Source organism: Eulemur rufifrons, chromosome 29 (genome assembly GCF_041146395.1).
Source record: "Eulemur rufifrons isolate Redbay chromosome 29, OSU_ERuf_1, whole genome shotgun sequence".
Lineage (NCBI taxonomy): Eukaryota > Metazoa > Chordata > Mammalia > Primates > Lemuridae > Eulemur > Eulemur rufifrons.
The window spans coordinates 60385525-60401401 of record NC_091011.1 but is presented as its reverse complement, the minus strand read 5'-3'; the positions used below and the strand labels follow the sequence as shown (position 1 = coordinate 60401401).

The following is a 15877-nucleotide window of genomic DNA, read 5'->3' as shown; positions in this document are numbered from 1 at the left end:
ATCATATGTAAAATGAAGATATTAACAGTACTTTTCCCATAGTGTTGTTATGAGGATTAAATGAGTTAATATATGTAAAATACTTAGGACAGTGCTCATCACATAATAAACATTTTAAAAGTGTTAACTGAAAACATTCAATAGTTCTGGATTCTTTCTAGAAGTGATTTACTTTGTCTTCGGCTATATTCACATAACTGGACAGGAAGACTTTTAACAGTCTTGCTAGTTGCACCTCCTAGTTGCGTTTGGGGAAACATTGTCTGCCTGAGATCCTTTGGAGCCAGCCAGGCTGCCTCGTATGCAGCCTTTGTCACTGACTTTGGGCAAGTTATTAACATTTCTCTTTTCTCCCTTGTGAATTGGGAATAATTTTTGCCTCTCCAGGTGGTGTAGGATTAAATGAGGTAAAGTACCTACCGCCCATAGCCTGCACCCAGCACAGAGATACAGTGTAACAATATATATAATGTAATAACAATTGATATATCTCATATATTATGTATCAATAACAATTGATATATAACAATTGAGATATTCATATATCTCACAGTTGAGCCCTTGGGGATTTTGAAGTAAGGGAAACGAGAAGGAAGCTAGAAGTGGTCCCTTTCTACCTGTCTAAACTTGGCTCGGGGAACAGGAAGAATAACAATCTCTTCCTTTTGCAACGAGGTAACTACAGAGGTCTCCCCTTGGACCCTGATTTTCACATTCCCTCCCCAAATGCAGGCAAAGACCCCATCCCTTCCAATTTTATAATCTACTCATCTCTGTACGTGCAGGTTGATCCGGGCTTGGTGGCAAGCCCAGGGTGGGTGTGGAGAGGCATTAAAACCTGGCAACCCCGCGCCCCCATCTCCGGATGCCGCGGGCTCCTGCCAGCCGTCCTCGGTTAAAACGTGTTTATGGATTATTTCACTTCCCCGCAGTCTCCTGTGCAGCAGCTCGTTACCACCCGCTTCAATCACCGCTGCCAGCGTCTCCCCTGAACGTTTTTCCCTCCCCCATTTCAGGGACATTGGTCATAACTGACACTTAAGGGAAATAAACACTGCTTTAAAAAATTACTACACCCATCTCCGCCCGAAGAACCCAGTAGCAATGAATAACAGAACAGTCCAGCGCAGAGCGCGCGCCAGCCCTCCTGCCTCACAATTCCCCACAAGCGAGCAGCACAAATCACCATTTCCAGGCACCACTCGAGGCTGCCAATTCCACTTTCGCTTAATCTCATTTTAAATCCGGCTACACATGAGGCTCTGTCGCTGCTGCAAGAAGCCGGGCGGGGGCAGCGGGAGGCCCTGGAGGGGAGGGGAGCGCAGGGGCCCCTTGCGGTTCGGGGCCGCGGGCGAACCCCCAGAACAAGTGCGGGCCGCCCGGGAGGCGAGGAGGCGAGCCCCGAGGGGCGTGGGGCGCAGCCGGCGCAGACAAAGAAGCCGGCGCCAGCGCCCGTCCCCGCCGCCCCTCTCCTTGCCTCGCGCATCCTCCCAGGAAAAAGACGGAAATCTGAGGGCCAAAGGGGCTGGCCTTCTCCTTCGGACAGCGGGGCGGGAGAAGCCCACCCTCCGGGCGCGTACGTCCCTCACTGTAGATTCGCGGGCTCCCAGTCCCTCGACAGCGGCCCCCGCCCCGCCCTCCCGCGTGCGAACGGGGTGCGGGCCGGGGCTCCCGGGAGGCGTGCGCCCCGCGCTGCGCTAGGTGCCGCCAAGCCAGCCCGAGAGGGCGGGGGACGGGCGGGTGCGCGCGGGGCGGCGCGCGGGGGCGGGGGAGCGGCCGGGACACGTGTGGCGGCGGCGGGGGGGACTCGGCGCCCGGGGCTTTAAGAAGGTGTGGAGGGGGGCGGGCGCTTTCCCAGGCCTGGCCGAGGGGCGTCGCGCAGAGGCGGCGGCGGCGCACGGAGGCGTTGGACGACGCGCTCTCGGCGCCCGCAGCCCCGGCCCCGCGCTCCCGCGGCCCAAAGTAACTTTGGGAGCCGCCGTCTCCCGAGGAACTTCCCGGAGGGGCTCCGCTCCCGAGCCCGCTCTGCTCCCATCCGCCGCCTTCTCGCCTTCCCTCCGCGTGGCTCCTCCGTCCCGGCGTCTCCAAAACTGAATGAGCGAGCGGCGCGCGGGGCGCGCGACGGCGGCGGCGGCGGCATGGAGCGCAGTTGCTGGGCCCCGCGGACTTTCGTCCTGGCGCTGTTGCTGGGGGCGACGCTGAGGGCGCGCGCGGCGGTGGGCTATTACCCCCGCTTTTCGCCCTTCTTTTTCCTGTGCACCCACCACGGGGAGCTGGAAGGGGATGGGGAGCAGGGCGAGGTGCTTATTTCCCTGCACATTGCGGGCAACCCCACCTACTACGTACCGGGACAAGAATACCATGGTAGGTACCACAGCATCTCCGCGCTCGCCGCCGCCCCGGTGCGCCCGCGAGCGCAGCTTTTTATCCCTTTCCGTCTTCCAAGGGGCCATTTAAGCAAAAACCATGACAACCCTTACCCCAACGTTGCGCTCTGTTGAGGGAGAGAGAACAAAGTTAGTGGAGAATGGAGTCGTGAATTGGGGTTTATTCTCCACCCCACCTCCCCTAACGCATCTCCGCGTAATGAGCTGGTGCTTGTGCTAAACGTCTGAGAATTTGGGGGGATCGACATCTTCTCCCACTCGCTCCCTGTTCTTGCAGCTGGGACGTTGAATGAACCTGCGCTTCTTGTTTCCCTAACCCCAGTACTTCGATTTCAGACCTTTGTCCTGCTCCCGGTCCCCGTATGGATCCCCGGGTGGTGTTGGGGCTATCCCTGGGCTTTGCGAACAGGCTGGTGACAGATGAAAGCGCCCAGGTCGGTGGCTGCCCTGCCCTGCGCTGCCCGCCCCCCGCAAAGTTCCCGCTGCTCGCCAGCCAGGAGTCCCTCTCGTTTCATTCAGGGTCAAACAGCCCTCTTGAAATGGAGCGGCTACTTCCAGCTCTCTATTCTTTTTAAAGTGTCATTTAAAATGTCAGTAATTGATGATTTTTCTGTTTCCTCTCTTACTTTTAACAAGGTGCTTGTTGTTAGAATTATCTTTGTGATGTTCATTAATGACTTTGTTTTTATCTGCACAGCTTTAATTGCCAGGTAGAGGCTGGAAGCCCCTTATAATTTAAAGGTACTTTTTAAAAAGGAGTCATCATGCAGTCCTTCATCACAATGAAACGTTATTGAAGAAAAATTTAGCTCCAAGAAATATAATTTTATGCAGTGCATGTTTTTAATATTTTAAGCTAGTAAATTGAATTTGCAAAAAAATAAAAATATTGTCTATTTTCTGTGTTTCTGCCAGGACTTCGGAACATTTCACTTCTATGGAGCTTTCAAGCAGAGACAGGCACTATTTAATTAGAATTTTAACACAAAAATATTTATATTTAACCAAATAGAAACTATCACTCAGAAAGCTCGGGTTATAGTTTCTATCTCTAGTAGGCTAACATGCAGGAGATAATCTGTGGGGTGCTGACGTATAAGATAGACAAGCATATAAAAACTATAAGAATCCTTAGAGTTTTCTATTTAAAAAAACAATCCTTCACATCTGCTCTAAAATCTTTAGCCTAAATACATGTTTCCTAGAGGTTTTAAACTGCTTTTACAACTTTCTTGTGGCATGGTGGCAGCCTTGTCTGTAAAGCAGAAGTTTAATTTGGTGGAATTTTAGATTAATTTTTAAAAATTAATTTTCTATAACTAGTCCCTTATTTAATAAAAATGCTTACTGCACTCTCTTCCCAAGAACCATCTGGTGCTTTTCTGAGGTCATGAGAATCCTTAGGCAGAAGGACCAGCCAATACGGTGGCAACCCAGACCCAGCCCAAAGACTGATTGATTGATTGAGCCCAAAGCGTAGTGTGCCCCTTAGCAAAGGTGCTTACCCGTTACTGGCTCTGAGAGTGGTAAGTGAGCCCGGGCGGGTCTGAAAGGTATGATTGTTAGGTTGTGGTGGAAGACCAAGTGATGACACAAAGCCTTATTTTTACCCCTCTGTTTTCTACATCCTTTGTGAGGTGCTAGCATAGAAAATTTAAATAAAAACAACAAAATACAATATACTCTTTACTTTTGCTATAAAGTTAGCAAATCTAAGTCAACCTAAGACTGACGATAATCACATCTTTAAGTTTGGAAGGGAATGGATGACAGTCAGAGAAAAGTGTAATACTTCAAGTTGGACGTTGAGGGGGTGGGGGGGTGGGGAGTCTCAATTTCCACCTCTTTTCTGCCACCAGAAAAAGTAGAGAAATTTTATTTTCTTTAATTAAGTTATGAAAGGTCAAATTATTATAAAAACTTTGAGAATAGTGACAGATTTTAAATTCCTGTTACCTGTTTTATCAAACATTTAGATTTTGGAACTAGTTGTAGCTACAGGCTTTCAGTAAGAGATTTCTTGTAAAATGTTCTACACGTAGAAGAAATGTTTAAAAATGAAATGATTCTTATTTATGTCTCTTTTCCTTTTAGACTTTTGAAAATGAATTTTAAAAATTAATTCTATAGCATCTGTAAAAATTGAACTGCTCGTAGGAAAACTTAACCTAATAGACTCTTGTGGTTGGCTCATTTTGCTATGTGATCAAATGGAAGGTCATTCTGCCAAAAAGTCTACTTAAGCTAAGAAATCTGTAAAATGTTAGCTTGAGACTTTATTTCTAGCTTTCTAAATCTTTAAAATGTAGCAGTTGTGTCAAAGCAAACCAGTCTTATCTACAATTAACATTGACTCAGTATTTGGATGAATGGTGTTTGGGTGCAGAGCTGATGGCTGTGACTTTTTTTTTTTTTTTTACCTGAAAGAATGCATTGAGGTAGAGGTGGTGTGTACAACACCTAACGTACAGCATTATTACTGCAGATGAGTCAGCTGCCCTCTGAGACTTGGGCTGTATGACACAGCTTGCAGTGTGACATGGGGAAGCAAATGTCCGTCTAGAATAAAAGTGGTTCAAAATGATGGGTCCTTGTATGTGTCATATTTAAAGATTCCTATAGAAAAACTCTTTGACAAAAATAAAGACAAAAACATAGTACTAAAGAATTTGAAGCTTGTGGGTGTAAAGAATTGTCACAGATACTTAATGTTAAGTAGTATATCCACCTATTTTCAGTATTGGCAACTATAAATGATGCATGGTTATATCTAATGGGTTCTCATCTCTCAGTTAAATGTTGTCATTTGGTATCTTTGTTCTCATCTTCTATATCTTTTAAGCTATGTTGTCTATGACTCTCTTGAGATGGCGTTGTTAGTCACAATGAACCAGGATCCCTTTCCACGAGTACACACAGTATAGAAGCTCAGCAAATAGAGGTCTCATATACATGATGTTGAATTATTAATAGAAAGGTCTCAGGGTCAGAACATTTTTTTTTCTAGAATTTCCTTTTTTATTTCCACAAATCTTAAGATATGGTCAGTTTCTCCAGTGTGGTTTCTCAGCTCCAAACCCCGAGTTTTTTTGGTAGAAAGTTGGCAAATGATGGGAAATGGGAACCTACATGGTCCAGTCAGGTGGCCATTTCTCATTTTGGACCATACCTGGCAATTCACTGCTCCTCCTAGATACCAGGGCAGTATTGTGAATCACGTGACAGTTGAGTTGAAGTCTGCACCTTTCTTCTCCCATGATACTCCCTCTTCCTTACCGCCCCCCCATGGATACCCATCTACCATTTTTGTTTGCAACTCCTCTGCCTGTGCCTCAATCACATTTATAGTGGATGTGACTTGTCTTTATTAAATTCCCCCACAATTTTACTTAAAACTGGAGAAAGGTGTTTTCCATTTTTTGCTTAAAATGACTTTGGCATCACTAAGCAGGCCGAAAATATATTTTGGGATAGAAAGACTTTGAGATACCCAGGAAATCATGTCAACAAGGACCTGCCCACTTAGAAGATTGGCTTTATTCAGTCACCATCAGAGAGGTCAGCTATTAGAAAAAAGCAAAAAACCATTGTAAATGAAAGCCAGCATGAATAAATGAGTCTGCCCCAAATACTTGAGCTTTGGTGAGACAATATACCTGAATTTCTAAATGGACTAGAATCCCTGTTATTATGGTGGCATAAAGTGGGGGAAATATTCCTTTCACAGTGAGAGATATACTATAAAATATCGACTGAGGGAAAAAATTATGTCTTTGGTAGACTGAATTGGTGATGCATCCTGTCGTGATGCTTTCAAAGGGAAATTTTGTTGTATTTTGTAAATCCAGTATCACTATTGGTAGTTTTTTCATGCTACATTTCCACTCCATTGTTTTTTCAATCATATCATGGGGTAGGTAGGAAAATCAATTTCCTACTGCTAAACCTAAACATTTGCCTTAAAAAAGGTATAATCAGGATCAAGTACTGAGGGCACTTTGTTTTAACCATCACTAGTAGGATTGTAATAGCACATGTGTTCTGAAATCAGCTAGTTGCAATTGAAAAATCACTATTCAAAGGAAGTACAAGGTGATGACCTTTACATTCAGGAAAGATATCTATGTCAGAAAAATTTTTTGGAAATATATTCTAGATACAATTCCTTTCAAAGGAGTGATTTCATCATTTGATCTAAAGTAATTTGCTATTGCTAAAGTAACTGTGTTGTTGATCAAGTGTGTGGTTATTTATCCTTTATACATCTCAGACTCTGGAGTCAGTGTATTTAAACTCTCAGAATTATTCGTCAAATGCAATTCATAAGTGAACTGCAGCTGTGTCCTGCTTATATATGACTATGAAAATTGGGCATTTTAAAGCATTTTGCTCTACTTGTCACATATTTCATCTTACTCTCTACAATTTATTTCAAACATATTTTACTGATGTGGTTCAGATTGTTTCTTAAGTCATATAAATCTTGCTTCATGTAATTGGTATTCCCTGTATGAATTCCAATTCCAATTTTAAACTAAAAAATCAGGTCTTTAGAATCATAATTCAAAACATTTCTTTTAGGAAGAAATTCTTATTCATAGCACTACATTGCTAGGTATTATTTAATTAGAATATTTCCTTCCAATTTTTGTGAATCTTTATTTTAAATTATTATTTTTATTTTCATTAAATATGTTAAAGAATAAAATGGGAAAGTTGTATCATTGTAATCATATTTTTATAGAAATGTCTTATTCCAATAAATTTTTCTTTTCATCTTTAAAAAGAGAGGGATAGATATTTTAATAAGATCTTAAAGTCAATATTACTGACTTTCAAATATTTTATATATTAGTTTTGTTCAAAAGAAAATATCTGAAATCTGTCTTTGTTTTTTTTTTTTTTTTTGCTTCTTGGGAATTGTTCAACTTTATAGAATGAGCTGGGAGCCTCACATCATCAATTACTTAGGATAGATTGCATTTAAGCCATAATTGTTTTTCTGATTATTTCAAATGTTACCTGAAACTTATTATGTCTTTAATCTTCACAAATAGTTGCTGATGTGATGACACCTTTATTTCAAGTAGCTTTTACATTTGAAAAGCATAAATAGAGTGACCACACTTTTTGAACATTTGCATTTTAAAAGACTTCTGTATATACTTACACAAAAATATAAGGTTCTTCATGTTGTGTAGAAATAGAAAAAATGGATAAGAAGGAAGGCAAAGTGGTTGGAGTGGGTAAGTTCACTATGAACAGAGAGAAATGATTTAGGCTGTGTCTGGGTAATGACTTAAGACATAAAAAGGGAAATTGATTCCTCTAAATATTTTGGTTTCAGAAAACACTAGACTGAATAATCCACCCCTTCCATCTGATTTTAGAGTCATTAAAAAAATAACCAAAGTGTATTATTTCAATTTCATTAACTTTAAACAAAAAAGTTTTAAAAGTACAATTTCAAAAACTGGAATTGAATTTTCAAATATGACGATCCCACAATGAGCATTCAAGCACAGGAATGGTGTATTAAAAAAAATTTTTGGCTCTCAGGACATTTAGCATGAGGGAATCTCACTTTGGTGTCAATTATGTGGCTCAGAGAGTAATTTTCACCACGATCACCTGCCATGCCCATCTCATTGAAGGCAGAGCTTCTGAAGGGTTGAATGCCATGCCTATGGGTTAACGAATTATTTAAAAAATGTGTGCTTCTCTAAAACTATACATATGTATTTTTTCTTTTTTATTCTATCCCCTGTAGGACCCAACTATAGCAAATGGATTTGAGGGTGTGGTGGGGGGAGCGGGGGTGGATCAGTACAAATGTACAAATATCGATTTGTGGTATGAGAAAGCCCTAAGCCACTCCAAAACAACAACGACAACACAAAGCTAAAGTAATTAAATAGCATAGAATTGCACAAAGAGATAGTTTTTGGAACTCTGAGTTTCCAAAGTAAACGTTAAAACCCAGGTTATCTTTTAATGCTGAATCAGCTTCCCTTAGAAAAATAAAACTTTTATGTTGGAAACAAAATAAAATTTTATTATAGCTGGATGTGGTGGTGCCTGCATCCCTGTAAATTCCAGCTACTCAAAAGGCTGAGGCAGGAGGATCACTTGAGTCCAGGAGTGGGAGACCAGCCTGGGCAACATAGTGAGACCTTTTTTTTTTTAAAAAAGAAAAATGTGTTGATTTAAAGGATTCTTTTAAATGATAAGAAAGGTGACAAATGTTTCAAATAGCACTGATTACTGATATATATTGGTGCCCACAAACCAAGTGACCTGAGAAGGAATGATAATAGTTTACCAATAATTTCTGCACCCACCTCAGAATTGCCTTTCTGTCTTATCCCTGTCCCTCTCACCTGCTTTCTGCCTCCTCCTCCTAAATTTTCTTTCTTTCCTGCTTTGCTCCCTTCCACTCCAGGTAACGAACAGGTCCTTGCTTTTCCTCTCCTCTGCCTTTGTCTTTTTGCTTCACAGCTCGTTCATTTTCTCTTTTTATTCTTTCTCTTTTTCTTTCTTTCCTTCAGGTTTCCCGTTATTATCACCTCTCCTCATTTCTCCTCCTCTGACTATGATGTGAAAAATATCAGTACATTTATATCAACCATTATATTCATTGGCTATTTGTGACAATAGAAGTGGGTAGGTAGGCGTGTATATTGCTGTCTTTAAAAAAAACGGTTTTATCTTTTCATGACATCTCATGCATTTGTGCTTTTTTTAAAAAACCAAAATTGTGGGTCAATTATTTCTAATAGAAAAGTGGTTCCCTCCTCCTACACTGCAAAATCTCTTAGAACTTTGAAGCCTATAGTTGTTTAATTCTGAGTTAGCTGCTTTCCCCACTGTCAGTTATGTGGTCAAACTGCAGAATCTGAAGTTTGAGCACAGAAACACATATATATACCAGGTGGCAGTGCTTTAGAAATTTGAAAACTGTACATGAATTAGTTTGAATCCAAAAAGCAACTCAAATTGGGAAATATCTTGAATGCCTGAGTGCTTCCGAATCCTTGTAGTAAATTGATAAAGACCTGTCTTCATCATCACCTCAGTCACCTCAAGTTATCTCCTTGACATGCTGGTCTCATTGGCAAAGCTCATAATTATAGGTGTGTAACTACCAAGATAGTGATTCCACCTTTTTAGGTAGCTGGCACTCAACAGAGACCAAAAAGGGGATCATTGTGGTATAAGGCAAAGAACACTAGCTCGGGAGGCAAGAAAACAAGTGTGTAGTTTGGAGTAAGTCCTATAGCCTTTCTTGAACAGAATCTGTTTAATTGTTTTGTATCATGTGACCTCTAATGCCTGTTCCAGCTCAAAAACGCAAAGATTCCATGGCTAGCGGCTCAGGCTTACGCTGACAAGAGAAGTCCGGAGAGGCACAGTGATGTGGTGGGAAGAGTTCAAGCTTTTGCAGCAGGTAGACGGGTGTGCATGTCTTCTCTGCCACTTATTAGCCAGATGCCTGCAGCAAGTTACCTGTCCTCTCTGAGCCTCAATTTCCTCATTCCATATTTCAGAGTTGCAATTATTAAACAAGATAAGCATACAGATCACCTGACACACAGTAGATGGTTACTAAATAGTAGTTATTATCATCTGATACAATCACCCAATGTGAGACAAGGATGGCATATAGAGATAAGAGCTGTTCACCCATGCCTGTTCATTTTGTACCTTGTCAATATATGGCACATTTCAAGGGGAATTTCAGGTTGAATATATTGAAGAGGGTCACAAAGGTAGGAAAAAAAATCAATGCATCACCACTATGTATGCTCAGAAAGTACTTTCCAGTCAAAATAAATGTATGACTTGCCTACAGGCATAATTGAGTTAATTGCTATGCCTCCAATCCAACCAAAATTTTTGTTGATTTAGCCAATTTCTAAGTCAAACCTTCCTGTTCCTAAATTGGGTATTTTTCCTTGGTTGATGGTCATGATAAAAACCAAAGTTCTGTGAGTTTAGGCGGTAGTTTAGGAAAGATGACAAGATAAGTAAAAATAGTTTAATATATGTTGTCAAATTCTATAATATGTATGTATACAACCATATGCAAAATAATTTTAAAATATAAAACTATTTCAGCCAAATTAGAATTGAGAGAGATGGATTTTGATAGTAGATCCAGAGTTTGCCAGGCCCTCAGGGACTGACTGGAGAGATACAAGTTCGCAAGTGGTGGTTAGGTGATGAACTGAAAAGCTGGTTCATTTACGGTGAAAATTATGCTTCTCAGGGCAAGGCATTGGCTGGCCAGTGCGTTCTGTCTGTCCACCTTAGAAAAGTTTATATGAGTAGTCAAATGACTATTAGTAGATTGTTTGGAAGCATGGACTTAGATGATCTCAATGGCAGATTCCAGAATTTATGGAAGTTTCTCCATCCAACTCATGTCAGCTGGTCTGGTTGGCATCCTCTTCCCTGGACAATACTGAAGGAAGATTGCCCTGTTTCTAGAGTCCATAATGCCTCATTTTGTGTCATATATTGATTGTTGTCTAACCAGTCATTACTAGGACTCCCTTCCTTACTGATTTTGTTCAGATCGACTGTGTGTCTCGTTAAAAACATGCACCTCCATGGCCCCTTGCAGCTCTGTGTACTTCAGCGATATGAAGTGGAAGTCATTAGTTGGGGTCTTCAGGAAGTTTCTTGATAAAATTGATACAGGGGATTCAACAAACGACTGGGCAGGCATTTGCTTTTTTTCCCTACCCTTTCCTGTTTTTTCTAGCTAGGAGGTGATACAGCCACCTTGTGACCTTGAAGATAATGGCCACATGCTAAGGGTGGTGGATTAGAAGTTTAGAGGGAGCCTAGATCCTTATTTATTTCCTTAGGCAGCAATACTAGCCCTGGAATAATGTGCAGACTTCTTGTATTGTAAGAAAAATTACTCCTGTTAAGTCATGTTTCTGTTAGTTATAGTTGAATGTGATCCTAATTGATATGTGTTTCATCTGAACACACAGATGACCCAGTTAACATTCACTTTTAGGTCAGTCATGGTTCTTGTATCAAACTCTGAATTGTTCTGGTCCTCTCATTGAATTGCTTTTGGTAAATTTGATGTTTCCTAAGACATTTTTAACAATATATTTTCAAAATTATCCCTTAAGGTGTGCTACTTTTTCAGGTGGTTAAGATAGTGAATTTTATGTTAACTTTTCTAGTTATGCTTTGAGAAAGTGCCCTGTGCCTGACCTCCAATTTCTGGAGTTTCTTACATACTGACAATTTATGGTTGTTAGTTTCCCTCACTGAACTTTATTTCCTGACTCTCCTATCTCTCTAAAATGCAGTGTCACCATATGTAAATCCTGTTGACATTTAAAATACCTAGATGTGTGTCCTGGTTGTGAATGTGAGCTCTGCTCCAACCTTAACCTTGTTTGTTATGTCTGGCTCAGCCTCTAGGACCAAATCCAAGCTTGTCATTTCTTTTGCTTGTTACATATTGCCAGAGGAAACAGACATCTCAATCTTACCTTCAGGAACATGTAATCTTTTAGTTTACGCCACCTTTGTTATGAATGTTGAGATATCCCATGGTCATAGCTCCAATTTTTTTCACACTTCCTTTTCTTGCATAAACACTTCCTGCATTCTCATCCTGCAAAAAATGTTATATGTCCAGTGTTTGTGATGGAGAACTACAAGGAAATTAGTTGGTTCTAGGCTCTTAGAAAAAATGGGTTCCCCTTCCCATTCTAAGCACTGATACTACCTGAAAAAAAAGGCAATTCAAGGACTTTTGAGTAAATTAATTACAACAACCATAACAGTAGCAAACTCTAAAGCCTGACTTAATATGTGCTAGGCACTGATCTAAATGCTTTACATATATTAATTCATGTAATTCCACAAAAACACATAAGGAAGGTACTGTTATCCCACTTCTATGGATGCAAAAATCGAGTCACAGGAAGGTTAAGTGCTTTGCTCAGGATGTCAAGGCTGCAGTGCAGGACTTCTGTCAGTCTTGCTCCAGAATCGATACTTTTAACCATGCATTTATTTTTATAAATGATTATTTCAGGAAAGGAAAAATATTAAGTAATAAAAGTCATTTCAAGAAAGAGAAAACAAGGAAAAGTAAAAGCTAATTTTGTTATTTAAAATATAGATTGCAGAATCAAACCAGAAAGCTTATATCCATGCCAACAAGGCTCGATTTCATAATCCTAAATCCATAGTTCTTTGTCTAGACATTGTCTTGCAGATAAAACACAAAGATATCTGGTATACTACTGGCCTGAAAGAGTTAACATGCCTTCAAAATATGGTGACAAATAAAAATACAAAAAAGTGATTTACAAATTTCATTCAAATTTATTTTTAACATTTTGATAATATAATTTTTATTAAGATTTCAAAGTAAATAAGAAATTTGTTTTCTGACTTACTAATAGAACCAAGTAGGACCTGAATACAAAAGGAGAATTAAGAATTTAGGTGGAGAGGGGCATTGTAAAAGATAATTGTAGAAATTCATCTATTTGTTATATATTCCTTTCATTAGGAAGTTCCTTTAGTGTTATCAGTCTGCAGGTACAGCCTGCGAAAGCGAGTGACGTGGCACACGATGAAAGCCCTTAGTAATAACCCAGAGCTTTCTGCAGTCTGACCTGCTCACCGCTCAAAGTTCTGCTCTTACAGTGATATCAAAACCAATGGGATAACGTTTGCTGTGTACTTGTCTTTGTGGAGTTGTTTTTCGTATGTGGATCAGATCTTTAAAAATCACATTTTATTGAGCTCATTTGAATGAGAGAAAAAGAGCAACTGGTCAGCATCCTCCCTCCCCTTGCCTCCAAATAGTTCAGCTCTTGCATGGAGGACAGAACCAAGTTCTAGATTTCATGGCAACCAGGTGAGGAGGGAAGCAATGTGGGAGAGCTGTCAGTGCCAAGTGAGGAGAAGTGGGGACTGCCCTTGTCTTGCACTCTGTTAGTATAGGAAAGTTTCCTGATTTGTCACTGTTACGGTTTATTCCAAAGTTTGCCATCAGATCTGAACGAAGATCCACTGACCGGTGGTAGAATTTGAATCAGAGGGTGGAGGACAGTCTGGCTGAGAGCTTGTTCGGAACCCACAGAGGTTCTCAGAGGGCCTGAAGGTAAGCTCATGTTTCACTAGGAGAGAAAAATCTGCCTCATTGGACTTTAATAACTCAAAGGACAGTAGCCGATATAAAAAAGTAGCCAAGAAAATGTAGGGAAGTTCCACAGATAGATGTTTTCTTTTCTCAGTCCTGATAAACTTGATCATTTCTCCCGTTAGCATTCTCTGATGGGCTGTGCTAAGTCGAAGCTCTAATGGGAAAATCTGTGAGCCTCAAGGGTGGGTGGGGTAGGAAGCCATGAGACTGCTTACCTGGTGATCTGACCTGATGCAGGTATGAACATTTTTTGAATATTTCTATCAAATATAAATGGTTTATGCTGGACTGTCAACAGAAACTGAAGCAGACACTTCAATTCCAAATAAATCTTGAAATATTTTAAACACATAGAAAATGATAATAAATGAAGATTCAGAATTGGTATCACTAATGAGTACCCAAGGGATAGCCATCTGTATTCATTGAAATAAAGTGCAAATGCTCTAGAGATCAGACTCTTCACGATTGTTAAAATAATGCTCATTGGTTTGACTTGCCTTGCTCAATGATTTTTGCTTATCAAAACAAGTTTGTCCTGTTCTAGCTTACCAGGCATTCCTAAGTGTTTCTGCGACATAATGCACAACACGGAAGCCCCACAAACATATAAAGTAGGAAACTTTCAATGAGTGCAGGCTTGGTTGCCATCCTATAGAAACAGCTATTAATGAAATATTATTCACCCTTTAAAAAAGAAAGAAATCTTGTCATTTGTGACAACATGGATGAACTTGGAGGACACTATGTTAATGAAATAAGCCAGGCACAGAAAGACAAATACTACATGATTTCACTCGTATGTGGAATCTAAAAATGTTGAACTCATAGAAGTAGAAAGTAGAATTATGGTTACCGGTGTCTGGGAAAGTATTGGTCAAAAGATACAAAATTTCAGTTAGATAAGAGGAATAAATTCAAGAGATCTATTGTATAACATGGTTACTATACTTAACTATGGATTGTATTCTTGTTATAAATTTTTAAAAAATCTTAAATAAAAAAGATGTTCATTAATTTAAAACAAATGTTTTTTATTTGAATAAAAAAGAGTGTTTCTCCTTAAATATTTTATCAGTGAAAGAAACATTTACAATCAGAATTTAAAGATGGTGATTGGAGTATTAAGCTTTTATTTTGCCAGTGTGATCATGGCCTCTAAATCTTTATTTTTACTTAACTTGGAAAATTCACCCAGCGTGGAAAATTATGAGTTTTATTAGCTACCAGCTTGGAGAGTGGCAGGTGTGCCAGGTACTCTGGGTGCCAGCAACAGAAACCAGCTCTGATTAACTTGGACTAAGGGACTTTATTAGAAGGAGGTGGGTTAGGGTTAATGTTTGGAAGGAAAGTCCCAACATTAGACTCAGAAATGATGACGATATCTCAAGGAGGAGGGAGTGGACAACTGCTAAAGGAATCTTGGTGGTAGGAACCTGTGGACAGACAGGCTTCCCTGGCCTCACTGGTGGGATGCACCCTCTCCAGCTTCTTTCTTGTTCCATTGAATTCTAGATACAGATTCCTGGGACCATGAGTCTCATTGGCCTAGAGTGGGGTATGGCAGGATTGTCCTCTTATCGTACATATAGATATAGCCTAAAAGTGATTCATTATGTTCTTGTACTTTTATGGAAATGTCTCCTTTTCTGAAAGTTGCACAGTGCAGTACAGATTGCCTATCCACGTAAAAGAAGCTCAGATTCTCTGGGATTGTGTCTGCTCCTCTTCACTTCAAACTGCCAGGGATCTTACACTTAACACCCTGCAGGGGAATGTCAAAGGTAAATGAATGAGTACATGCCTCTGCCTTCACTTACTGCTATAGAAAAACCATCCCTATACTCACTAGGAAGATGTCAGAAAACTTTTCTCAGTCTTCAGCTTACCAGGACCAAAACGACACTTGTCACAGTTGATCACTCCCTTTTCTCTGACATGCTTTTATCATCTGGCTTTGGGATTTCACACTCTCCTGGTTTCTTCCTACGTTCCTGGCTTCTGCTTCTCAGCTTCATTTGCTCTTTCTTCCTCTCTTCCCTGTCTCTGTAGTGTTAAGGCACCCAAAGACTCTGTCCTTTCTTCTTTCTTCTTTTTTATCTGCTCCCTCTCCCTAGAGATGTCATCCATTCTAATGCTTTAAGTGCCACCTACACACTGGTGACTCCCAAATGACTCTCTGTCTTATGCCTACTGTGTCTTACTGCCACTGAGTATTGCCACTTGGATGTCTGTTGGAGCTTCTTGTCTCCTCTCACCCTGACACCCCTACACCAGCTCCTTGTGGAATCTTCCC

The 15877-nt window shown here is 40.6% G+C and overlaps 1 protein-coding gene across 2 annotated transcripts in view; it reads left to right on the top strand.

The window, feature by feature from the left end:
* Positions 1-1854: 1854 nt before the first annotated feature.
* RELN (reelin) overlaps positions 1855-15877 on the top strand; it is a 447102-nt gene continuing 433079 nt past the window's right edge. For both annotated transcript variants that reach the window (XM_069462478.1, XM_069462477.1), the window contains exon 1: positions 1855-2364. In XM_069462478.1, coding sequence (XP_069318579.1) covers positions 2139-2364 — 226 coding nt within the window. In that variant the 5' untranslated portion in view covers positions 1855-2138. The remainder of the gene's footprint in view (positions 2365-15877) is intronic.